This window comes from Geotrypetes seraphini, chromosome 6, assembly GCF_902459505.1.
Source record: "Geotrypetes seraphini chromosome 6, aGeoSer1.1, whole genome shotgun sequence".
NCBI classification, from domain to species: domain Eukaryota; kingdom Metazoa; phylum Chordata; class Amphibia; order Gymnophiona; family Dermophiidae; genus Geotrypetes; species Geotrypetes seraphini.
In genome coordinates this window covers 154331320-154358066 of record NC_047089.1, presented here as the reverse complement: position 1 = coordinate 154358066, position 26747 = coordinate 154331320, and the positions used below count along the sequence as shown (strand labels likewise).

Below are 26747 nucleotides of genomic sequence, written 5' to 3'. Positions count from 1 at the left end.
ATGGCAGTGCTTGAGAGAGTCCAAAGGAGAGCAACGAAACTGGTAAGAGGGCTGGAACACTGCCCATACGCCGAGAGGTTGGATAGGCTGGGGCTCTTCTCTCTGGAAAAAAGGAGGCTCAGGGGAGATATGATAGAGACCTTCAAGATCATGAGGGGCATAGAGAGGGTGGATAGGGACAGATTCTTCAGACTGAAGGGGACAATAAGTACGAGGGGGCATTCGGAGAAACTGAAGGGAGATAGGTTCAGAACAAATGCAAGGAAGTTTTTTTTCACCCAAAGGGTCGTGGACACTTGGAATGCGCTACCGGAGGAAGTGATCAGGCAGAGTACGGTACAGGGATTCAAACAGGGATTGGACGGATTCCTGAGGGATAAAGGGATCGTGGGATACTGAGAGAGGTGCTGGGATGTAACACAGGTATAGAAAGCTAACCAGGTAATAAGTATAGAAACCCAACCAGGTAGTGCATGTGCAAGACCGGAGGGTTAGGACTTCGATGGGAAGATAAAACTCAAATGGGAAACCAAGGTGGCAAGGGGGCCCCTTCTGGTGTCTCAGACAGGCCGTGACCTGTTCGGGCCGCCGCGGGAGCGGACTGCTGGGCAAGATGGACCTGTGGTCTGACCCAGCGGAGGCACTGCTTATGTTCTTATGTTCGTACCAAGGACTGGGTTGAGAATCCTTAAAAAAATTAGCATGAAACCTGAATGGACATGCTCAGCCCCAATTTGAAGGAAATACTTGCAATCTGAATAAAAACTTGAACATAAGAATTGCTGCTGCTGGATCAGACCAGCGGTCCATCATGTCCAGCAGTCCGCTCACGCGGCGGCCCTTAGGTTAAAGACCAGTGCCCTAACTGAGACTAGCCTTACCTGCGTGCGTTCTGTTTCAGCAGGAACTTGTCTAACTTTGTCTTGAATCCCTGAAGGGTGTTTTCCCCTATAACAGCCTCCGGAAGAGCGTTCCAGTTTTCTACCACTCTCTGGGTGAAGAAGAACTTCCTTATGTTTGTACGGAATCTATCCCCTTTTAATTTTAGAGAATGCCCTCTCGTTCTCTCTACCTTGGAGAGGGTGAAAAACCTGTCTTTATCTACTAAGTCTATTCCCTTCATTATCTTGAATGTTTCGATCACGTCCCCTCTCAGTCTCCTCTTTTCAAGGAAGAAGAGGCCAAGTTTCTCTAATCTCTCACTGCATGGCAACTTCTCCAGCCCCTTAACCATTTTAGTCGCTCTTCTCTGGACCCTTTTGAGTAGTATTGTGTCCTTCTTCATGTACGGTGACCAGTGCTGGATGCAGTATTCCAGGTGGGGACGTACCATGGCCCGGTACATCGGCATGATAACCTTCTCCAATCTGCTCGTGATCCCTTTCTTAATCATTCCTAACATTTTTTTTTGCCCTTTTCGCAGCCGCCGCACATTGTGTGGATGGCTTCATCGACTTGTCGACCAGTACTCCCAGGTCTCTTTTCTGGGGGGTCTCTCCAAGTACCACACCAAATATCCTGTATTTATGTATAAGATTTTTGTTACCGACATGCATCATCTTATACTTATCCACGTTAAACCTCATTTGCCATGTAGCATATTTATGACCCATTGCAGGCCTTCGCAATCCTCCTGCATTTTTACTACTCTGAATAACTTCGTATCGTCTGCAAATTTAATCACCTCACTCATCGTACCAATTTCCAGATCGTTTATAAATATGTTGAAAAGCACGGGTCCAAGCACCAAACCCTACGGCACTCCACTCGTGATGCTTTTCCAGTCCGAGTATTGTCTATTATCCCCCACTCTCTGTCTTCTATCCACTAGCCAGTTTTTAATCCACATGAGTATTTCACTCTCAATTCCATGGCTTGCAAGGAAGAGTGTAGGATCAGGTGCACCCGAGTTCAATCTTGAAACATAGAAACATGACGGCAGATAAAGGCCGAATGATCCATCTAGTCTGCCCATCCACAGTAACCATTATCTCTCTCTCTTTCTGAGAGATCTCTCTGAGAAATCCCATGTGCCTATTCCAGGCCCTCTTGAATTCAGAAACAGTCTCTGTTTCCACCACCTCTTCCGGGAGACTGTTCCACGCATCTACCACCCTTTCCATAAAAAAGTATTTCTTCAGATTATTCCAGAGCCTATCACCTCTTAACTTCATCCTATGCCTTCTCATTGCAGAATGTCCTTTCAAATAAAAGAGACTCAACTCGTGCACATTTATATTACATAGGTATTTAAACGTCTCTATCATATCTCCCCTCTCCTGCCTTTCCTCCAAAGTATACAGATTGAGATCTTTAAGTCTGTCCCCATACGCCTTATCACGAAGACTACACACTATTTTAGTAGCCTTCCTCTGGACCGACTACATCCTTTTTATATCTTTTTGAAGGTGCGGCCTCCAGAATTGTACACAATATTCTAAATGAGGTCTCACCAGAGTTTTATACAGAGGCATCAATACCTTCTTTTTCCTACTGGCTCTACTTCTCCCTATGCAACCTAGCATCCTTCTAGCTTTCGTTGTCACCTTTTCAACCTGTTTGGCCACCTTAAGATCATCACATACATCACACCCAAATCCTTCTCTTCCGTCGTGCACATAAGTTCTTCACACCCTAAACAGTACCGTTCCCTCTGGTTTTTGCGACCCAAATGCGCAGCCCAAATGCATGACCTTGCACTTCTTAGCATTAAATTTTAGCTGCCAAATTTCACACCATTCTTCAAGCTTCGCCAGATCTTTCTTCATGTTATTCACACCATCCGGCGTGTCTACTCTATTGCAAATTTTGGTATCATCCGCAAAGAGGCAAATCTTACCGACAACCCTTCAGCAATATCATTTATAAAAATGTTAAAAAGAACAGGCCCAAGAACAGAATCTTGAGACACACCATTGGTAACATCCCTTTCCTCAGAGCAATTTCCATTGATCACTACCCTCTGTTGCCTTACACTTGTTGCCTTACACTCAACCAGTTCCTGACCCAGCCCGTCACTTTGGGACCCATCTCAAGGGCACTCAGTTTATTTATTAGACGTCTGTGTGGAATACCGTCAAAGGCTTTGCTAAAATCTAAATATACCACATCTAGCGTACATCCTCTATCCAATTCTCTGGTCACCCAAAGAAATTGATCAGATTTGTCTGACAAGACCTACCTCTAGTGAATCCATGTTGCCTCTAGTCTTGTAATCCACAGGATTCCAAAAACTTGACTATTCTCTGTTTTAAAAGCATTTCCATTAATTTACTTACCACAGAAGTCAGACTTACTGACCTGTAATTCCCTACTTCTTCCTTACTTCCACTTTTGTGGAGAGGGACCACATCCAACCTTCTCCAGTCCTCAGGTACCATTCCCAACTCTAGAGACTCATTGAAAAGGCTAGTCAGCAGAGCAACCAGAACTTCCCTAAGTTCCTTCAGCACCCTAGGATGTACACCACCCGGCCCCATCGCTTTGTCTACCTTTATTTTAGCTAGCTCCTCATGAACACAACCCTCTGAAAATCGATCAGGGTCTATTACTCCTCCATTCCTAATCACGTTTGTCTTCTGTGATCCCACTCCCGGCACTTCAGCCATGAACACAGAACAGAAATATTTGTTAAGCAATTCAGCCTTTTCTTTATCAACGTCTACATATTCCTCCCCTTCACCTTTGAGTCTCACAATGCCACTTTTGCACTTCTTCCTATCGCTAATATATCTAGAAAATGTCGTCTCCCTGTTTTACCATGTCAGCTATTTTTTCTTCCATTTGCTTTCCTGACTACACGATCAGCCTCGCTTAACTTTCCCAGATATTTTTGCCCGTCTTCCTCTTTCTGCAATCTTTTGTAGTTTATAAAAGCTAACTTCTTATTCCTTACCTTCTCAGCTACTACTTTTGAGAACCAAAGTGGCCTTATTTTCCTCTTACTTTTACATACTTGCCTCACCTCACAAAAAGGTTTGTCGCTCTTACAATTGCTCCTTTCAGTTTTGCCCACTCCTTCCAGACTTTCCCACCCACACAGCAATTCCTTGACGTAAACCCCCATCCGAATAAAGTTAATTTTTTAAATAGTCTAGAACCTTTGCTTTTGAATGAGCCCTCTCTATACCCATCTTAATATTAAATCGTACCATTCAGTGATCACTGGATGCCAGATGATCATCCACTATAACATCAGAAACACTTTCTCCGTTTATAAGCACTAAGTCCAGTATGACCCCATCCCACGTGGGTTCCATTACCAACTGCTGGAACAGTTCTCCTTGTAGAGAATCTAGAATCTCCCTACTTCTAGAAGACCCTGCAATAGGGATACCCCAATCTACATCCGGCATGTTAAAATCACCTATTAGCAAGACTTCCCTTTTTTTAGATATATTCTGAATGTCTACTGTTAAATCTCTATCTACTTCTTCCGTCTGCGAAGGAGGCCTGAATATTACACCAATGTAAATATATTCACCATTCCCTCTTTCCAAATTGATTCACAGTGCCTCTTCCTTGCCCTGCAGATCCTGCAATTGTGTGGCTTTAATATGATCTTTAACATATAATGCTACTCCCCCTCCTTTTCTTCTTACCCTGTTTTTCCTGAACAGATTATAGCCCGGTATAACTACATCCCAGTCATGGTTCTCCATGAACCACATCTCCGTGATTGCTACTATATCCAACCCCTCGTCTTCCATCACAGCTTCTAGATCCAGAATCTTGTTTCCCATACTTCGAGCATTAGTATATACCGCTTTCCAGAAATTGCCCCCTTTTCCCATCTGTGTAGAGCAGTGGTCTCAAACTTGCGGCCCTCCAGGTACTATTTTGAGGCCCTAGGTATGTTTATCATAATCACAAAAGTAAAATAAAACAGTTTCTTGATCATATGCCTCTTTAGCTATAACTGACAATATTATTAGTAAGACTTAGCCAAAAGGAAAGATTTATAAACTATAAAGAGTTTTACACCTCATGCAAAATTGTCATTTCTTTAATAAGACATTAACTATTTTTTCTGAGGCCCTCCAAGTACCTACAAATCTAAAATGTGGCCCCGCAAAGGGTTTGAGTTTGAGACCACTGGTGTAGATGTATTCAGTGATTTACTTACCTGAGGGTTTATACTCACCTGGGAGCTTTGATCACCCTGCCCCATCACTTCTAGTTTAAAACCCTCTTCAGTGCAGTGCTTAAGATGCTTCTGTGATGACCAATTAGAAAGCTTGGTAACATCTAATCTAATCTTCATTTTATATACCGAATATACTCCCTAAGGAGCTCGACTCGGTTTACAGTTTGTTAAAAAATGGAGCATATCAAACCACACTCAAAAAGTTGAGAATGTGGTTTGATATTATTATTTTTCTCATATAGGCTTATGTGTGTTGGGCAAAAAATGAAACATAACAAGTAAAAATTGTGGGATAAAAACAGAAATTGGTTAGATTAGATGGATGGAAAAAGTTAGAAAAAAGTATATTGAATTGCTTAAAATTTCTATACGACAGCTAAAGTCAAATTAACTATTGTGAAAACAACCAGGTTTTTAAACTTTTTTGAAATTGAAATAATTGATCTACCAGTCTTACAGAATCTGGAAGTCCATTCCAAATTCTCACCAATTTAAAAGCAAAAGGTTTACTAAGCTTCCCAGTGCATTTAATACCTTTCAGAGAAAGAAATGCTAATGAGCTATCGGCGCTATTCTTAATTCTCCCCGGCCCTAGAAAAATATTAGAACCCGCAGAAAAATTCAAAATCTGCACACGAGCAAAAACCCATAAATACCGCACAAAGACAGACAGGGTGAGGGACTATACCAGTCTACAAGCAAACAGAAAGAAAATTGGCAGGTAAGAATCTAATTTCTCCTTCTGTATCACTTGGTAGACTGGTATAGTCCTTACGAATGGAACGTTCCAAAGCAGTACCCATCAAGGGTGGGACCCTCAAAGGGCTGACACCAGAACACATTCACCGAATACCGTGTCCTGATGCGCGTAAACATCCACATGGTAGTGTCTGACAAAGGAATGCAGAGAAGACCAACTGCAGCCTTGCAAATATCCACTGGAGGCACTAGAAAAGACTCAGCCCAAAAAGCTGCCTGACCCTAGTGGAATGAGCCTTTAGAAAGTCAGGAACAGGCTTCTTCTTCAGAAGATAAGCAGAAGCAATAGTCTCCTTGATCCAGCGCGCAAAAGTAGCCCGAAAGGTGGAAAATCTCCGGGACCCCAAGAGCGCTGAGATCACTTTATCTGAATACCCCTTCTTACCTAGGCGACCCCTTTCATGAGCCAAGCCGTAAGACAAAAGGGACCTGGATCGAACATTGAAATGGGATCCTGAGTTAGAAGGTCGTCCAAGAGAGGTAGAGGAAGAGGATCCGCCACCAGATGCCTCACCAGATCCGTGTACTACGGTCATCGAGGCCAATCTGGAGTCACCAGAATCACGAGGCCCGGATGGCGAATTATACGGAGAAGAACTCTGCCCACTAATGGCCATGGAGGGAACACATATAACAGCCCCACCGTTGGCCATGGTTGAACCAGAGCATCCAGTCCCTCAGCCTGACCGTCTCTGCGATGACTGAAGTGGGGCGTTTTGGTGTTGATACTTGTGGCCATCAGGTCCATGTGGCGCTGACCCCAAGACTGCACTATCAACTGAAAGGCCACGGGGCTTAGACACCACTCTCCGAAATTTAGCACCTGACGACTTAGGAAGTCCGCCTGAACATTCTCCATTCCAGCTATGTGGGATGCTGAGATCTCTTGAAGGTGTGACTCTGCCCAGACCATGAACAAAGTCACCTCCTGTGCCACCAAAATGCTCCTGGTGCCCCCCTGATGACTGACATAGGCCACCGCCGTGGCATTATCCGACAGAACCCTGACTGAATTGCCCATCAGAAAGGACTGGAAGGCTAGCAATGCCAGACAGATGGCTCTGGTCTCCAAAACACTGATCGACCAAGAAGCCTTCTCCGTGGACAGGTGTCCTGAGCTGAGTGACCTAGACACTGAGCCCCCCCAACTGAGAAGACTGGCATCCGTGAGCAGCACCATCCACTGTGGCTGATCCAGACTTACAAGATGGGGGGGGGGGTCTGAAGCCAGAAGCGAAGACTGCCCCGAGCTAAGTCCGGAAGTGGAACAGAGTGATCTAGACTGTGCCTCTGAGGCGACCAATTCCAAAGAAGAGCACATTGAAGAGGACACGTGGGCCCGCAACCACCTCACTACATCGAGGGAGGCCGCCATCGGCTCCAAGACTTGGAGGAAATCCTGCGCCCGAGGGACACCAAGACGCCATAAGCAGGCGAATTTGAGATTGCAATTTGCTCACCCTGGTCTCCGAAAGGAAGACCTTCCCCAAGGAGGTGTTGAACAGGACCCCAAGATATTCCAGGCACTTAGATGGAGACAACCGGCTCTTTGCAAGGGTGACTACCCACTGCAGAAACTCCACCACCCGAGTCGTGACCTGAGTGCTCTCCTGGAACGACTTGTTTCTAATCAACCAGTCGTCCAGATAAGGATGAACAAGAATGCCCTTTTCGAGCAATGCCGCTGCGACAATCACCATCACCTTGGTGGAGCCGTGGCCAGACCAAACTGATAGTGTTGCCCCAAGATCGCAAAGCGCAGGAAGCAATGATGGGAGGCCCGAACAGGAATGTGTAAGTATGCCTCAGTCAGATCGAGATAGGTCAGAAACTTCCCTGGCTGAACCACCAGAATCAGTTTCCATGCGGAAGGAAGGCACGTAAAGAGCCCTGTTGACCCCCCTTCAAATCCAGGATGGGTTGAAAGGTCCCTTCTTTCTTTGGCACCACAAAGTAAATCGAGTACCAACCTGTGCCCCACTCCAGCGGGGGAACTGGAACCACTGCGTGAAGATCCAACAAGCTCTGAAGGGTCTGGCGAAAGGCCTGCTGCTTCCACGCCATCTGCGAGGGAGAAGCGAAAAAACGGTCTGGCAAGGACCGGGCAAACTCCAGAGCATAGCCGTCCCAGATCACTTCCAGAACCCACTGATTGGATGTGATGTCTGCCCACTGTGGATAAAAGTCTCTCAACAGGGAACACACCGGAACCAAGACAAGTAAGGAGTCATTGTGCAGGACGGGTGGCAGGGGACCTGGCGGGGGCAGTACCCGTACCCTGGCAGGCCCCACGAAAGGACTGCATGTGCTGGAAGAACCTGCCTCTTGAGAGCCCAGGAGACTGAAAAGAAGCAACCCCTCGACCGGAACAGAAACGGCAGAAATCATGCCCACGAGCAGCACTGCCTCGAGCCAGCGGCTTAGGCCTATCCTCAGGCAAACGAGGCACTTTAGAATCAGTGAGAGTCTGAACCAACTTGTCCAGGTCCTCATCAAAGAATAAAGATCCTTTAAAAGGAAACTTCGTTAACTTAGCTTTGGACGCCAAATCCGCCGACCAAGCATGAAGCCACAAGGTACGGCGTGCTGCCACTCCTAAGGCCAGAACTTGGCAGAAGCTCGCAAGAGGTCATATATAGCATCCGAGAGATAAGAAGCATCCAATTCAATTTTGGCAACTTCTTGCCTTAGCAAGTCCCAATTCTCAGATTTATCATCAAGTACATGCTGGGCCCAATGAAAACACCCCCGAGCCACCAGCCTGCCACATATAGCCGCCTGGACCGACAGAGCTGTCATATCAAAACTCTGTTTAAGGAGGGACTCCAACTTACGCTCGTCCAGGTCCTTTAAGGCCACACCGCCCTCAACAGGAACGGTATGCTGCTTAGAGATGGTTGAGACCACCACATCTACTACAGGCGACTTCAGAGTATCCCTATCCCCTTCCGGAATGGGATACAGGCGGGCCATGGAGTGCGCAAAGCGAAAAGGGGCTTCTGACACCTGCCACTATGCGAGCATGATATTCTGAAGCATCGGAAAAGAGCAGGAAGCAGAGTGAATCCCCTTAAGCAAGAGGTCCACTGTACGCGGGGGCTCCGACATGGGGTCCTCAAAGTGCAAAACCGAGGAAACCTGAAGGATTAACTCATGGAGCGCTTCCCACTGAAAAATGCGCACCACATACGCATCTTTGCCGACTGGGGGGTGCTCGAACCCCTCACTGGCGGAATCAGGCCCCCCAAGAGGATTCTGGAATTCTCCCCAAGGGTCCAGGTCTTCATCAATCACCTCGTGCTCCTCTGGGAAAAAATCCTCATCCCAATAGGCCCTCGGGCATTTGGATGAGAGAGGAGGAGAGTGGGGCAAAACCACTGCTATGTGGGGCCGCACCGAGGAAAACGTTGAGGGTAAACCCCCTCCCCCGAAGTGGACACGAAACCTCCTGCCGCCAGCACATAAGCTTTACAAAGTGCTAACATAAATTCAGGGGGAAAGACCCCCGGCAGCCCCAAGAGACTCCCTGCCCCGGCAGGGGACCCTGACATACCTTGCCCCTGTATTTCCAGAACAGGGGGAAGGTCACCTGAGGTAACTGAAATGAATGAGGTTCCTGCCGATATTGGACCTGAAACCACCAAAATCGGAGCTTCTGCGGCTGAGGACGAGGAATCGACCGACGCAAAAAGGGAATCCCCAGCCAAACCGGCAGTAAGGGAATCCTGTGCTCCCTGACCATCGGCGGCTGGCAAACCCCCCACGTGGGCGTTGGGGGAAGCCCAGGCTTCCCCATGATCCGAAGCCGAACCGCGAGGCACATGCTGCGGCGTGCCCTGGCCGCCGGCATCCGCTGCCGATGAGGCTTCTCCACTGCTCCGGCCTGCATAACGCTTGCACAGGCTGGCCATGAGTACCTCGCGCCTAGAGCACTTTTTCCCTTTAAAAGAGCTCATTGTGCTGAAAACCGCCCTAGCTGTAAAGAAAGTGCCGGTTAGTTGAGAAAAAACACAGAAAAAAAGGCAGTTATAAAGGGAAATGAGCCCTTTAGACCGGCACACCTCAGGATTTTTTTGTTATTTCTTTTTACTTAGTCAAAACAGACTCCACGGCTCTCAAAGCTGGAGGTTTGACCAACCAGGGGGCCAGGATGCCTGCTGAGGCCCACTACAAAAATATGGGGAGGTGGGGGAAGGGCCCCAGCATGAGACCCGCCAGGTTTAACACCCCCAAGGTTGGACGGATACCCCAAAAGAACCCGCCCAAGCTCTATCCGGCACAAAAAGGGGAACCAGGAGTCCACAAACTAAGTTCCAACAGTGCTAAGAGGGGAGCTGAAAAGCCTTACCACCTGCTACCAGAGACTGAGGAAGCAAGAGGGGCATGCTATATTGATATTCAAGTTTGATCTCAGTTTCCACCTGCTGGTAGCAGTGAGGCATATTATCCATTCGTAAGGACTATACCAGTCTACCAAGCAATACAGAACGAAAGTTTACAAAAAAGATATACAATTGAATAGAATAAAAATTAAATGACCAGATAATTAAAACTAAACAGAACAAATTACTGAAATTATGATATCCATGTGAATGCAAACTAATTACCCAAGTATTTAGAGAACAAATATGTTTTTAAATTTCTCCTAAATTTCACATAGGAATTGGAAGACATTATCAAATGTTCCAAATCCTTACCCCATAAAGCTGCCTAATACGACAAAAGGTGTTGATGGCATTTTTTAAGTTTACAACCTTTAACAGGGGGAAAAGCGAAATTCAAATACAAACTTCTCCTGTGTTTATTAGTCGCAAAGAAAAAGAGGTCAACAAAATATTTGGGAGTAAGACCAAACAGAACCTTAAAACAAAAGCAACCAAATTTAAACTTCACATGGGCTTCTATCGGCAGCCAATGTAGATTCTGATCAGACGATGTGACCATTTCTGAGAAAAAGTGACTAAAGTCTCCAGATACAAAAAATGAGGTTGTATTGAATTTTGTTAGAGAAAACAATTTGTAGGTAAAAAAAAACAAACAAACAACCTTACAGAAGTTCAGACATTCAAAACCGGCCAGTCTCAACATTTTTAATCTATTTTAGTCAATTTTTCCCCAGAAATGGCTACACATTGATTTTATATTGTACAATGTAATCTGTTATAATTTGTTTGCATTTATAAATTCTCTATAATAATCCTCTAAGCGCGCATGTGCACTTAGGAGGCTGTGCTATCTGATTTGTGCTGTGTCCCTCCGTGGCCGTATTCGACGGCTTGAGGCATGCGGGGTGGCTTACAACAGTGGCGGTGCACGGTGGCTTGAGGCGCGTGCATCAGGTTGGACGGCTGTCGGCGCTGGAGGAATTTGAGTGGCGGTTTAGGAACGGCTGGAGTGTGTCATAGAAACATAGAAAATGACGGCAGAAAAGGGCCATAGCCCACCAAGTCTGCCCACTCTATTAACCCAGTGTCGTGCCGGTACTGCAGGTGAAAGGGGGCTGCTTTGGGTGGAGGGGTGTGCTGGGGGGCAAACAGCTTTGCTCTGGGAAGGGGAAGACAGAAGTGGGCCACAGAGAGACAGTCGGTGGGGGGGGAGAGGTATGCTGGGGGGCAGATAGCTTTGCTCTGGGGGAAAGACAGAAGGGGGCCATGGAGAGACAGTCAGGGTTAGGGAAAGAGGGCTGCTTTGAGAGGAGAGGTGTGCTGGGGGGCAGACAGCTTTGCTCTGGGGGAGAAGACAGAAGGGGGCCACGGAGAGATAGTCAGGGAGAGGGAAAGGGGGCTGCTTTTGGGGGAGGGGGTGTGCTGGAAAGGGGGCTGCTTTTGGGGGAGGGGGTGTGCTGGGGGGCAGACAGCTTTGCTCTGGGGGAGAAGACAGAAGGGGGCCACGGAGAGACAGTCAGGGATGGCACAACAGAAAAATATAGGCAGGCAGGGGGCCAGAGAGAGAGACAAAGAGACATATAGAAAGAAAGTCAGGGGGCCAGGGAGAGAGACAGACAGAAAGAAAGAAAGGCAGCCAGCCAGCGTTCAAGGAGAGAGAGAAAAAGAAAAAAAACCCCAGACAGACAGCGGCCAAGGAGAGAGAGAGAATGAATGACAGACAGACAGTAGCCAAGGAGAGAGAGGGAAATAAAGAATGACAGACAGACAGCGTCCAAGGAGAAAGAGAGACAGAAAGAAAAAAAATCCCAAACAAACAGACGAACAGCGGCCAAGGAGAGAGAGAGAAAGAAAGAAAGAATGACAGACAGAAAGAAAGACAAACAGACAGGGGGCCAGGGAGAGACACAGACAGAAAAAAATGACAGACAGACAAAGAAAAAAACCCCAGACAGACGGACATCTATTCTAGCACCCGTTAATGTAACGGGCTTAAACACTAGTATTATTTAATAAAACTTATTGAAAAAAAAATTAAACATGAATAACTGCACCCCCCAACTTGCAATCTGCATCTTTCCTTCTTTTCTTTTTTCTACACTCACTATGTACTCCAGCAGCAACCTCTCCCCTGCTCATTCCTTCTCTGGAACTTACCTTGAGCACCACTGCACTGAAGGCAGGTTGTTTCATGTTGGGCCCAAAGCCTCTCTCTGTAGCATCGAGAGGGAGTATGCAGTGAGTGTAGAAAAAAAGAAGCGGGAAAGATGCTAATCGCAAGGAGAAGCGAAGAGAGGAAGAGGGGAGAGATGGTTCCCATGGTGGGATGGGATGGGGGGGGGAAGAGATGCCCATAGAAAGGCAATGAGAGGAGATGCAATGCCCATGGTGGGGAGGGGAGATGATTATAAAAATAAAATCAGTATATTTTACTTTTAGTAGAAATGTATATGTACCCCCATATACCTAGAGGACAGAGAAAGTGGGCTTCTTTACAACAAAGATGACTTGCTGGACTTGAGAAACTAACTGGGTGTATGTTGTATGTCAGGCTGTAGGTTACAGAGAGCTATTTCTCTGTTTGAAGGATACCGAGGCCAACTGAGCTGGCTAAGCACAACTGCGGCAGATCTCTAACCCATGTTCTTTACCTCTCTTGTTTGATTATCTCGTTTTCAGGCTGTGAAGCAGACTTGTTCTTCTGTTGTTTCAAAACATTATGAACACGAACTTTGTAACTTTCAAATTCGGATGCGACAGCAACTTGCTCTGCCTACAATATGTAAATGAAATGTATGAAATAATAAAATTAAGATTAGGCAAAAAATATACAAACAGAACAACAAAACCCTCAATGCCTTCTTTATGGCCAATCACCAGAATAGACAGCAAAGGAGGAATGTAAGGACAACTTCCACTCTTGAACCAGTATTCAAAGCCAAAGTTTATTATTGTAGCACCTTGTTCATAAAGAAGCAGATCATTTAAAGAGTCTCTTTCATTTGAAAGGAAACTCTGTAATGAAGAGGGGCTTAGGATAAAGGTGAAAGGGGACAAATTCAGAAGTAACTTCAGAAAATACTTTTTCATGGAAAGGGTGATTAGTGCTTGGAATGGCCTTCTGGTGAAGACAAAAAGTGTATCTGAATTTAAGAAAGCTTGGGATAAATATGTTGGCTCTCTAAGAGAGAAGAGGAAATAGTAGAGGGCATGGTTAGGCAAACTAGACAGGACATGTGGAGGGGCTTAATCAAAACAAACATCTTAAGTCCGTTTTGGGCCTAGGGCACTAGTCGCCCAAAGTCGGCAGCATCCAAAGTTCATTCTCAAAAAATACGTCCAAAATTTTTTTTCTTTCAAAAATCGCCTACTTCTACGTCCAGACGTTTGATTGTCCAGACCGCTAGTATGTCTATCTTTATACTATACTACATTTTCATCCAAAAAATCGTCCAAGTCCAAAATGCCTAGAACAAGACCTTTTGAAAGTGGGAGGGACCAGCAAAGTGATGGACTGACTACCCAGACATGGCAACAGAGTAGTGGGGCACCTTACAGGGCACTTGTGTGAACTTCACAAAAAAGGGTGCCACATAAACATCTTACCACAACTCCCTTACAGGTCATGGTGAGCCCCCCCAAAACCTACTATACCTGTCTACAACCCCAATAGCCCTTATGGCTGCAGGTGCCACCTATATGCTTTCAGGGGTTTTGGTGGACTCACATTTTCCATCTTGAATGCAGTGGTTAGAGTAGCTTATAGGCCTGGGTTCTCCTCTCTATGGTTCACTAGCCCACCCCCCAGACTACTTAAGCCAGTTCTGTGCAGCTCTACTAGGCTTTCCTATGCCAGGTGCTGATGTTCCGGAGGCAGGTATATACGTTTTTAGTCCGATTTTTATGGCGGTGTGTGTGTGGGGATGAGGGGGGGGGGGGGGTCAGTGATAACTGGGTGAGTGTGTGGGGGTTTGCAGTGATTTTGTGGTCACTTTGGATACCTTCTGGGCACTTGGAACTGTTTTTAGATCACCTAAGCCACAACATATAAGTTCCATCCAAGCAGCCTCAAACTTTCAATTATTCCTGAAGTACGACTAAGTCTAGGTCGACCCACATTCCGCCCACATCCTACCCTAACCACTCCTTGAAAAACACCCCTTTCGGCTCTGGGCACACAGCGGGATTTAGAGGGCTAAAAAGTCTCTGGATACACATGGACGACCTGTCTTTTTGATCATCCAAATGCCAACTTAAGCGGGTTTTTGACCCGCTTCAATTATTTCTGCTTCAATTATGAGCCCCATGGTCTTTATCTGTCTTCATTTATTTTTCCATTTCTATTCTGAGATCTCTGTAATTAAGATATGGAATATATGCGATTGGTCTTCTTTATGCTAATATTTTCTGTACTTTATCTTATTTTCTGGTTCAAGATATATTCTTGTAATGAGTATTTGAAATTAAATAAATAATAATAATAATAATAAAATTTTAAAAATCACTAAGGGCCCTCTTTTATCAAGGTTTTTAGCATGAGCTGGTGCGGTGATTGCTCTGATGCTCATAGAATTCCTATGAGTGTTAGAGCACTTACCTCGCCGGCCCATGCTAAAAACCTCTAGTGCAGCTTGATAAAAAAATGGGGGAGGGGGGCTAAACTATTCCTCAAATGAATAAAAAACTGTTATGGTGAAAGAAAAAAAGTTCTGCTTCAAGACAATACTTTTCCCATTTGTTGTTATTAAATACCCCCTTTTATACCAAACCGGTGCATTTCCAGTAGCCACACCTTTAAAATAACTGAAGTTTGACCAAAAGCTGTTTACATCATGCAAAACAATCAAATGTATCAATTAAATACAGTGGTACCTCGGAATCCGAATGCCCCAGAACTCGAGCAACTTGGAATCCAAACTATTTTTTTAATTAAATTTTGCCCCGGAATCCAAACGCTGCTTTGGAAATCTGAACGTACAGGAACTGCAAGCATTGCTCAGCCCAAAGCTTCCCCTCTGACGCAGCTTCCTGTTTCCGCTTGGGCGGTTCACGTCAGAGGGAAGCTTTGGTCTGAGAACCGCTTGCATTTGCCCCTGCCGATCTTGCTGCCTATTGCTGGCGGGGACCCGATCTTGCTGTCTCTGCCATAGCACATTGTTCCTGCACAGCCCTCAGTGTTTATCCACTATTCCAGTGATTTTTTTTGTCTACATGCAACTTAAGATATTTAAAAACATATAAGTAAACGAAGAGTTGATACAATTTAAAAAGTTAAAAATACATACAAAATTTACTCCAAGTCAAAGAGAGTGATTATATATATGAAGTTTGCAATGACTGGACGGTGAACTCTTACCGCGAGGGGCCATACCCCCTCTTTTGGAGTTTCATATTTCTGAGCATACCATATAAAATTGGATACCTCTCTGGAAACAGTATCTTTATTGAAGTCAGTCTCCTCTATGGAAAAATCTCTGGCCAGAATGTGTTGCTGAAAGGAACGTTGAAGGCTTTGAGGAACCACCTGTTGTTCCTGACATCATATCTCTTGGCAAGTCCATGGGTTTGGAAGTCAGTGAAGAGGATGTCAACAAGTTAGTGGATGATCACAGGACAGAGCTGACAACAGAAGAGCTTCAGCACCTCAACCAGCAGCAGCAGAAAGATGTAGCAGAAGAAATTTCTTCATGGGAGAAGAAGAGGGAGATACAGGTACCATACCCACTGCTGCAATCAAGATCTGCTCAGCATGTGGTCAAAAACAGAGGCAGTCGTAGAGAAGTGGCACCCCGATAAAGCCCTTGTTAACAGGTATGTTAACTTATTCAATGATAACATCATTGAACATTTTAGAAAAGTTCAAAAAGGTCGCCATCATCACACCATTTTGGAACGTTGGTTCGCAAAAGACATCACCAGAATGCAGACACCAGAACCACCTGATGCCAACACGGAAGGTGACCCCCAAGCCCTCTACAAGTGGTACCTTAGCAAAGTGCCTAAAAGGAGCAGAATGCAGACACCTGCCTGGTAACACATGCTTTCACATTCAATCTCCACCTGAACCACCCGATGCTAATCTGGAAAGTGACTTGTCTTCCAAACAATAATCTCCCTCCTGTTCCAGGTTCCACATCATGATTCGTTATCATTGGTTACTTTACATTACTGTACTGAACATTACGTTACTGTACTGTATTATCACTGGTTAATATTTGAGACTGTTATGAATAAAAAATTACAAAACAAATCCAGTGTGTTTACTGTTAAATTTATTTGAAAATCTGAGTTTGTGGGACCAAGGAATGGATTAATTCAGTTTCCATTATTTTCAATGGGAAAAACTATCTTGGATTTCAAACGTTTTGGAACTCGAACGGGGTTCTGGAACGGATTAAGTTCAGATTCCAAGGTACCAATGTATATCAACAAAATATACCCATATGCAGAGCTGCTATACAGACCTTGGTGCGGAGAGCTGGTAATCATTTATATTTTCTCAAAGTGAATCCTAGTATTAATCAAGGAGAAAAAAAAAACCTTACATAGATTACCTTGGCTGTACTGCATGCATCCTGCAAAGCTGCAATCTTGTGCTGGTACGTGCTGATGGAGCGATGTTGCTGCTCTACAGATGCCCGCAGTTGTTCCTGCACTTTCAGCTTTATTGCTGTTAGCTCTGCAACCTGAATCTGTAAAATACCTTTGCTGTCAGCATAAATGAAATCTAAACACTGACTTGACAACAGTATGCATGAAATGAAGGAAAAATTTTTAAAGGAAATAATTCAGAGAGGGGTGTGGGGGCAGCATATGTACATGTGTTTATGTACAAATAGAAACAGGTTATATGGAGAGGACAATTCTGTTTCCTGCACCCTTCTAAACTTGGAAGTATCCTCCTTCCTCAGTCTCCTCCCTCTCCATATGTATTGGATAAATACAAACTCTCATCAGTATTCAAAAAAAACAAACAAAAATCACTTGAATTAGTTCCAACCATACAAGGGCTTTTATTTTTCCAAAATCTGGGTCAGTTCTAATATATAATATATGGTGTGCTACTGTTTAAATTATAACCCGATTTGAAAACCCTGAAGACGCCACGGGTTCACGACGAAATGGGTCCCCGTTGGATACACGGAGTGGGGCTAGAGCGGCAGATGTGTTTTGCCGCCTGACACTAAGTTAAAGCCAAAAGATAAGTGCTTTTTCTGTCTACAACTATTAATGCTGGTTGTGACTATAATATATAGAATGTGTTAATTTTTGCACACATTGAGAAATGTTTAGGAATGCTAGCCGCTAATGTCGGCGCATGATCATAGAGATAAGAAAGAAATAGAGTAAACGAAAGAAATAGAGAAAAAAGTAAAAAAAAATTTTTAAACTCAAGATAAGGTCTGAGTAGTAAGTGCTAACTTGAGTAAACTGACGAATTAAGTCACTTTTAGCATATGAAGGTTTTGGATCAATGAAAGATATTCCTGCCACAATTCCTTATATGGATAATACTACTATGATCCATGGAGTGGTGATTCTTTCCTTCATTTAATTGATTTAATCTCCATATAAATTAACCTTGTGTGGATCTTAATTTCATACACATCATTACATTTTTACACTATCATTTTTTAGGACCCCTGAAGAAGACACGTTTGTCGAAACATTGACCGTGTTGGGTCCAGTGCTCCCAGCGGACTAGGTCCTTAAGGTGTTTATGTGGATTGCTATACATTTATGCATTTTGAATAAAGTCCATTTCAGGAACATTGTCTCTCCGGTGTTTCTTTGGTTTCTCTTGGACTTTTTTCTCTATGGATTCTCTGGGTCAATTTTTTTGTTTTGTTTCATTTAAATCACAAAACATCCAATTATATGTCTAACCAAGAGGCATGGGTTGGTGCAGGGCAAGAATGGGCGAAAATGTTATATGCTCATGGCATAATTCAGCCACTAAGGGCCATATCCTATAAATGACACCTAAGCGCACCTACATTGTAGGCACTGATCAGTACAGTTGTCAATCAACCGCTAGGCACCACTTAGAGAATCCCACCTAGTGGCGTCTAGGCATGCTTAGGCGTCCTAGATGTAAGTGCCGATATATCAAGTCAGGTTTTACTTGGCTTAATTTATTGGTGCCTAACTTGGACACCTAGCAATGCTTATGTCAACCATGCCTATTATCTGCCCCCTAACCACGCCTACTTTTCAGGTAGGTGTCCTTAGGTGTTGGAGTGCGCCTCAACTTAGGTGCTGAACTCTTAATTGTTGGGTTTTTCTTTGATTGGCTGAAAACTGGCACGGTTAATTACCACACCAATTTAAAAAATAATTGAGCGGCACTAGGTGTCCTCAAATAGGGTACCTATCAGCACCTAATGTAGGCATCCTATACAGAATCTGGCCCTGAATGTATAACTGATACTTCTGAGTGACTTAAGATAAACAGGCTGTTTTACATGCAACATCAACACTGTCCACCACTGAAAAGCCATATAACTTTAAATAAACATCATTTGTTTATAGTTATATGGCGACCATTATATCTTATTTGCCCAAAATGTACCCCTATATTCTGCTATTTACTTTGGGGGCAAACAGTAATGCAAATATTTCCTGAAAGATCCTCCAGGGACTATGCAAAAATCACACGGCGGTCACAAAACAGATAGGAAAAAAACAGAGAGAATGCAACTAACCTAGAAGGCATTTCCAACCTTTCTTCATAACAGACCATGGAAGAATAATTTTCACAAAAAATGTATATCATATAGGTAAATCAGGAAGACTAAAAATATGCTATGTTCTCATTAGACAGAGCATATAAATTTATAAATAAATGCTAATCTTCATAGCTTTATATTGCACAAAAAAAAAGATAAACCTTTTATGTAATGCTTTAGTTTCTTATCCAAGCCCTATTCAAGAACGTTCTACAGAAATCAGATTTTCAAAATCAGATGGGATGGGGTCAAGATGGCATAGAGCACAAACACTCTGGTGTGGGCTTAGCAAGTAGTTCTCAACCCTATCCCAGAGGACCCCCAGGCAGTTGGGTTTTCAAGATATCCCTAATGAATATGCATGAGAGAGATTTGCATATAATGGAGAAGACAGGCATGCAAATATGTCTTCTGCATATTCATTAGGGATATCTTGAAAACCCAACTGCCTGGGGGTCCTCCAGGACAGGGTTGAGAACCACTGGCTTAGCAGGTCTCAAAAGGAATTCTTTTCTGATGATGCTCTTCATAATTGGAACAAAAAGGAAAGGAATTGTCAAGACCTTTCCCCTGGAGGCAGGCTCTGTTCCAACTGCCAGAAAACTTACCCTTGAGGTGTATGATGCAAAATCAGCAACTTCTTCAGCAGTGTCCGCAAGGAGTTTAGCAGACCACAGTGACAACAAGATTTCATTGAGCTCTATGATGACAGTTCCCCAGCAACTCAGAAGTGCTGCAGGTGAAGGGGAAAGGCAGAATGGTGAGGCTAGCTTCTTGCAGATGGTGCATTCTCTAGGGCAGGGGTAGGCAATTCTGGTCCTCGAGAGCCGGAGCCAGGTCAGGTTTTCAGGATATCCACAATGAATATGTATGAGATGGATTTGCATGTACTGCCTTCTTGAGATGCAAATCTATCTCATGCATATTTATTGTGGATATCCTGAAAACCTGACCTGGCTCTGGCTCTCGAGGACCGGAATTGCCTACCCCTGCTCTAGGGGAAAGAACATAACATAAGAACATAAGAAATGCCTCTGCTGGGTCAGACCCGAGGTCCATCGTGCCCAGCAGTCCGCTCACGCGGCGGCCCAACAGGTCCAGGACCTGTGCAGTAATCTTCTATCTATGCCCCTCTATCCCCATTTCCAGTAGGAATTTGTCCAATCCTTTCTTGAACCCCAGTACCGTACTCTGCCTTATAACGTCCTCTGGAAGCGCATTCCAGGTGTCCACCACACGTTGGGTAAAGAAGAACTTCCTAGCATTTGTTTTGAATCTGTCCCCTTTCAACTTTTCCGAATGCCCTCTTGTTCTCTTATTTTTTGAAAGTTCGAAGAATCTGTCCCTCTCTACTCTCTCTATGCCCTTCATGATCTTGTAAGTCTCTATCATATCCCCTCTAAGTCTCCTCTTCTCCAGGGAAAAGAGACCCAGCTTCTCCAATCTCTCAGAATATGACAGGTTTTCCATACCTATTATCAGACGTGTTGCTCTCCTTTGAACCCTCTCGACTAACGCCATATCCTTCTTAAGATACGGCGACCAATATTGGACGCAGTACTCCAAATGCGGGCGCACCATCGCCCGATACAACGGCAGGATAACTTCTTTCGTTCTGGCTGTAATACCCTTTTTGATTATACCAAGCTTTCTATTCGCTCTCTTAGCGGCCGCTGCACACTGTGCCGACGGCTTCATTGTCATGTCCACCATTACCCCCAAGTCCCTTTCCTGGGTACTCTTATTCAATAACATCCCTCCCATTGTATAGTTGTACCTCGAGTTTCTGCTGCCCACATGTAATACTTTACATTTTTCAATGTTGAACTTCATCTGCCATTTCGCCGCCCATTCTTCTATTTTGTTCAAGTCCCTTTGCAACTTTTCGCAGTCCTCTGTAGTCCGAGCTCCATTAAATAGTTTGGTGTCGTCCGCAAATTTTATTATCTCGCACTTCGTTCCTGTTTCTAGATCATTTATGAAGATATTAAATAGCAGCGGCCCGAGCACCGAGCCCTGCGGGACACCACTCGTGACCAGTGTTCCCGCTAAGCTGCGTTGGCCTGCGCTCGCGCACAAAATATTACATCGCAGCGCAAAGTTTCTCTTCACAGCGCACACACGCGTCGGTAAGGTAAGGGGACGCATTGGGGGGATTGCACTTCCCCACAATTGCCATGCTTCGGTTCCTCTTCTTCCTTCCTTCCTCCCCCCCCCCCCCGCGGGACCCTGCGGCACCATCAACTCTTACTCCCTCTAATGTCGGCCCTGCAGCTCCAGACTTCCTCGCACCTTCTCCCCTCCCCCTTTGGATCGCTATTATTTTAAATGTTATAGCCGCGGAGCTGTATCCATCAGTGGAGATGTCTAACCTCGGCCTGCCCCGGAACTCTTACTGCAGCAGACGCCCGTCTAGGCAGGAACAGGAAGTCACTGTTGCAGTAAGAGTTCCGGGGCAGGCCGAGGTTAGACATCTCCACTGATGGATACAGCTCCGCGGCTATAACATTTAAAATAATAGCGATCCAAAGGGGGAGGGGAGAAGGTGCGAGGAAGTCTGGAGCTGCAGGGCCGACATTAGAGGGAGTAAGAGTTGATGGTGCCGCAGGGTCCCGCGGGGGGGGGGGGAGGAAGGAAGGAAGAAGAGGAACAGAAGCATGGCAATTGTGGGGAAGTGCAGAGCTGCAGGGAAGAGTGTTGCGGTACCCAGCTGGAGGGAGAAGGAAGATGAGGGAGGGAATTAAAGGAGATGCCAGGGCTTGGAGCGTAGGAGGAAGGTATGCCAGTCTAAGGGAAAAGGAAGGGGGAGATGTGAGAGCATGGAGGGGGAGCGAAAGATGGAAGAAAAGGAAAGGAGAGAGATGCCAGAGAATCAGGGAAGGGGAGATACCAGACTATGAGGAGAGGTGTGGGAGAGGGAAGGCGAGGAGAGAGATGCCAGACCAATGGGGTGAAAGGAGAGATGGAAGGGGGAGGCATACAGTTTCTGGAAGGGGCATAGAAGGAGAGAAGATGCCATATAGGGGAAGAGAGACGGCAGACAGTGGATGGAAGGAAGAGAGTTACAAGAAGATGAGGAAAGGAGAAACCACAGAAGACAAAGGTAGAAAAAAATTTCTATTTATTTATTGCTTTAGGAGACATGTGTCACTGTTTCTGTGAAGCATTGTATGCAGAGTCCAGCTTCTTGCTGGTTCAATTTAACCTTTGTCTATGTATTTTTATTTTATCCCCCCTTTTACAAAACTGTGAAGCGTTTTTAGCACCAGCCTTGGTGGTAGCAGCTCTGATGCTCAGAATTTTATGAGCATCAGAGCTGTTACCTCCGTAGCTAAAATCCACACTACAGTTTTGTAAAAGAGGGAGGGGTTAGTTTGTGATTACATATTCCTTACTAGGCGAAGGTGTTTTCTGTGTTCTGTGTGTTCGAAAGACATGGTTTTCTGTTAGGATTGACGGTGTAGGATTGATCTGTGCTGGTCTGGCTTGTTTAGTTTTACAATGGGTGTATTGATGTACTGCTCACTGCAATATGTAAGATGCTGCCTTTTCCTAGGTACTCATGTGTGACGTGTGGTTTGTTACTAAAAATCATGTTTTTCTTACAGATGGGGGGGGGGTGCCAAAAAATGATGGGCCCCGGATGTTACATATGCTAGGTACGCCACTGTATGTAAAGATACCAGAAAGCTGGCGTAGCAAAAACTTCTAAGTTTTGAGTATTTAACCCTCCCACAATCTCACGGGCACTCGTTTCAAGTTTATTGAGATTTTGATTTAAACGCAATATCAAATATTTTCAATGCGTATAACAAAAATAAATTTGGGGAAATAAATAAAACCATTTGAACCAGTGTTCCCGCTAAGCTGCGCTGGCGTGCGCTGGCGCACAAAATATTACATCGCAGCGCACACGTTTCTCGTCACAGCGCACGATCGGAAGAGGCGTACGGCAGATGGCAGGGCGGCGAGAGGAGAATCGGGCGAGTTGGCTCATAACTTGCTGGCGCCCGATATTTTTGGCTCACGGTGAAAAAAGTTTGCTCACAACACCCGCCCGCTTAGAGGGAACACTGCTCGTGACCCTCCTCCAGTCGGAGTAGTGACCCTTCACTCCTACCCTTTGTTTTCTACCCTCCAACCAGTTTCTGATCCATCTATGTACGTCTCCTTCCACCCCATGGTTCTTCAGTTTCCGGAGTAGACGTTCATGGGGCACCTTGTCAAAGGCTTTTTGGAAATCTAGATATATGATGTCTATGGGGTCTCCTTTGTCCATCCGTTTGTTGATCCCTTCGAAGAAGTGCAATAAGTTCGTTAGGCACGATCTTCCCTTGCAGAAACCATGCTGGCTGGTTATCAGAAGTTCATGTTTTTCAAAATGTTGATCGATGTTTTCTTTTATCAGTGCTTCTGCCATTTTCCCCGGAACCGAAGTCAGGCTCACCGGCCTGTAGTTTCCCGGGTCACCTCTTGATCCCTTTTTAAAGATGGGCGTAATGTTGGCTATCTTCCAATCTTCCGGGATCTCACCTGTTTTCAGGGATAAGTTGCAAATTTGCTGCAGTAGTTCCGCTATCTCCTCCTTTAATTCCTTCAGAACCCTTGGATGTATGCCATCCGGACCCGGGGATTTATCAGTTTTTAGTTTTTCTATCTGCCTACGAACGTCCTCAAGGCTCACTTCTATGGATGTTAATTTTTCTGCCTGACTTCCGTTGAAGAATTGCTCAGGTTCCGGTATGTTGGAGGAATAAGCTCATGGCTTATTCCTCTTCAAGTATAAGGGGTATTGGAACAACTCTTCCAGTGGGAGTTTGGCTCTTACAGATGAGCCTGGTAATTTTAGCAGACTGCAAGCTAGTGTGCTGGAAGTGAGAAAGCTGACTGTTGTAACTCTACGTAAAGTCACTCTGGGAAGCAATTCAAGATGTGAATACATCTCTTCAAATAGTCACACAGACTCTGGTGGGTTATTAATGTTCTTAATAGGGTTCAAAATGATCAGGTCTGTTCTATGGAACAATTTTCCTCCAAGATTGAGCCTATTGATGTAAGTGTGTATCTGCAAGAGGGAATAGCAGCTTTAATGAAAGATAAGGAATGGAGAAATTAGGTTCTTACCTGCTAATTTACTTTCTTTTAGCTTCTCCAGACCAGTAGAGGTTAACTTTACGAATGGGTATATATCTAATCATGACCAGCAGGTGGAGACTGAAAACAAAACTTTGGGACAGTATATACTATCCTCCCTTCTCTATTTCCCTCAGTCTGCCGAATAGCCAAGCAGAACCAAGAACTGGAAAACAGGAAGAAAACAATACTCCGAACAGGAGTAACAAATAACATACCCAAATGCTGTTGGAAAATGCAGAGGAGAAATACCCGAAGGAAAATGTCCCCACAGCTCGCCAGCTAAGCCAGCCGAGCCACAGCCGCTGTTCTTTAATTCTCCCCGGCCCTAGAAAAATACTAGAACCCGCAGCAAAAAACAAAAACTGCCCGCGAAAACAGCCCCAACAACAACAACAACAACAGACAGGGTGGGGACCTCTACTGGTCTGGAGAAGCTAAAAGAAAGTAAATTAGCAGGTAAGAACCTAATTTCTCCTTCATTAGCACTCTCCAGACCAGTAGAGGTTAACTTTACGAATGGGACGTACCAAAGCAGTCCCTCTCACGGGCGGGACCCCCGAAGGGCCGATACCAGAACACGCTCACCGAACACCGCGTCCCGACGCGCCTGAACATCTACCCGATAATGTCTAACAAAAGAATACAAGGAGGACCAAACCGCAGCCTTACAAATATCCACCGGAGGCACGAGCGACGACTCAGCCCAAGAAGCCGCCTGACCCCGAGTGGAAAGAGCCTTGAGAAACTCCGGAACAGGCTGCTGTTTCAGAAGATAAGCGGAAGCAATCGTCTCCTTGATCCAGCGCGCAATAGTAGCCTTAGAAGCGCCAGCTCCCCGACGAGGACCAGCCAGGAGGACAAAGAGATGATCGGACTTCCGGAATTCCTGGGTCCGCTGCACATCAGAGCGAAGGACCCGACCGACATCCAACTTGCGCAGCTGCCGTTGCTCAGAAGAGCCCTCCCGACCACCCAAGACCGGGAGAACCACCGATTGATTGACATGAAAAGGAGAAACAACCTTCGGCAGAAAGGAAGGAACAGGCCGCAAGACGACCCGCTCCCTAGACAACTCCAAGAAGGGAGCCCTACAAGAGAAAGCCTGCAGCTCAGAAATACGCCTAGCAGAAGTAATGGCCACCAAAAAGACCGCCTTCAAAGTAAGGTCCTTCAAAGAACAGTCGTCCAAGGGCTCGAAAGGCGGGCGCACCAAAACAGAGAGAACCAGATTAAGATCCCAAGAGGGAACCGAGGGCCGTAGGGGAGGCCTAAGCAACGTGGCCGCCCGCAGAAACCGAATCACATCAGGAAGAGCCGATAAACGCTGACCTGACACCAACCCTCGAAAGGTCAACAGGGCCGCAAGATGAACCCGGAGAGAAGACCAAGCCAGGCCTCTATCCAGGCCATCCTGCAAGAACTCTAGAATGTTAGGCAGAGAAGCGCGAAAAGAGGTCACTCCCCGCGCCCGACACCATTCCTCAAAGAGACGCCAAACCCGCACATAAGCCCGAGAGGTAGAAAGCCTCCGGGACCCCAACAGTGTAGCGATCACCTTGTCTGAATATCCCTTCTTGCTAAGGCGACCCCTTTCAAGAGCCACGCCGTAAGACAGAAGAGAGACGGGTCGAACATGGGAATGGGACCCTGCATCAGAAGGTCGTCCGAGAGAGGCAGAGGAAGAGGAACCGCCACCAGGTGCCTCACCAGATCCGCATACCACGGACGTCGAGGCCAATCCGGAGCCACCAGCACCACCAAACCCGGATGGTGAACAATGCGAAGAAGCACTCTGCCCACCAGCGGCCAAGGAGGGAACACATACAACAGCCCCTCCGTTGGCCACGGCTGGACCAGAGCATCCAGACCCTCGGCCAGCCCTTCCCTGCGACGACTGAAGAAGCGGGGCACTTTGGCGTTGCCACTCGTGGCCATCAGGTCCATCAGGGGCTGCCCCCAATCTTGCACTATCAACCGAAACGCTCCGGCGCCGAGAAACCACTCTCCTGGATCCAGGAAGTGACGACTGAGGAAGTCTGCCTGAACATTTTCTACCCCGGCTATATGAGAAGCCGAGAGGTCCAGAAGATGGGACTCCGCCCAAACCATGAGCCGAGCCGCCTCCTGCGCCACAGGAGTGCTCTTGGTGCCCCCCTGACGATTGACATAAGCCACCGCCGTGGCATTGTCCGACAGGACTCTGACCGACTTGCCCAGCAAAAGGGAGTGGAAAGCTAACAGCGCCAGCCTGACCGCTCTGGTCTCCAACCCGTTGATCGACCAGGAGGCCTCCTCCGCGGACCAGGTGCCCCGAGCTGAGTGGCCCATAAACTGAGCCCCCCAACCGAGGAGACTCGCATCCGTAAGGAGCACCGTCCACTGCGGGAGATCCAGACCCACCCCCTGAACCAGGTGAGGGGTCCGGAGCCACCAGCGCAGACTGCAGCGCGCCAAGCCTCGCAGGGGAACCGGAACATCCAAATCTTGCCTCCGGGGAGACCACCTCCGGAGCAGAGCATACTGAAGAGGACGCATGTGGGCCCGCGCCCACCTCACCACGTCCAGGGACGCCGCCATTGACCCCAGGACTTG

General features: G+C 46.0%; 1 protein-coding gene across 3 annotated transcripts in view; it reads right to left on the bottom strand.

Moving 5' to 3' along the window:
- The window catches only part of GCC2 (GRIP and coiled-coil domain containing 2), a 200106-nt gene that overhangs the window by 42435 nt on the left and 130924 nt on the right, over positions 1 to 26747 (bottom strand). For all 3 annotated transcript variants that reach the window (XM_033948644.1, XM_033948642.1, XM_033948643.1), the window contains exons 16-17: positions 16845 to 16982; positions 12942 to 13063 (exon numbers count right to left, since the gene is read on the bottom strand). In XM_033948644.1, coding sequence (XP_033804535.1) covers positions 12942 to 13063; positions 16845 to 16982 — 260 coding nt within the window. The remainder of the gene's footprint in view (positions 1 to 12941; positions 13064 to 16844; positions 16983 to 26747) is intronic.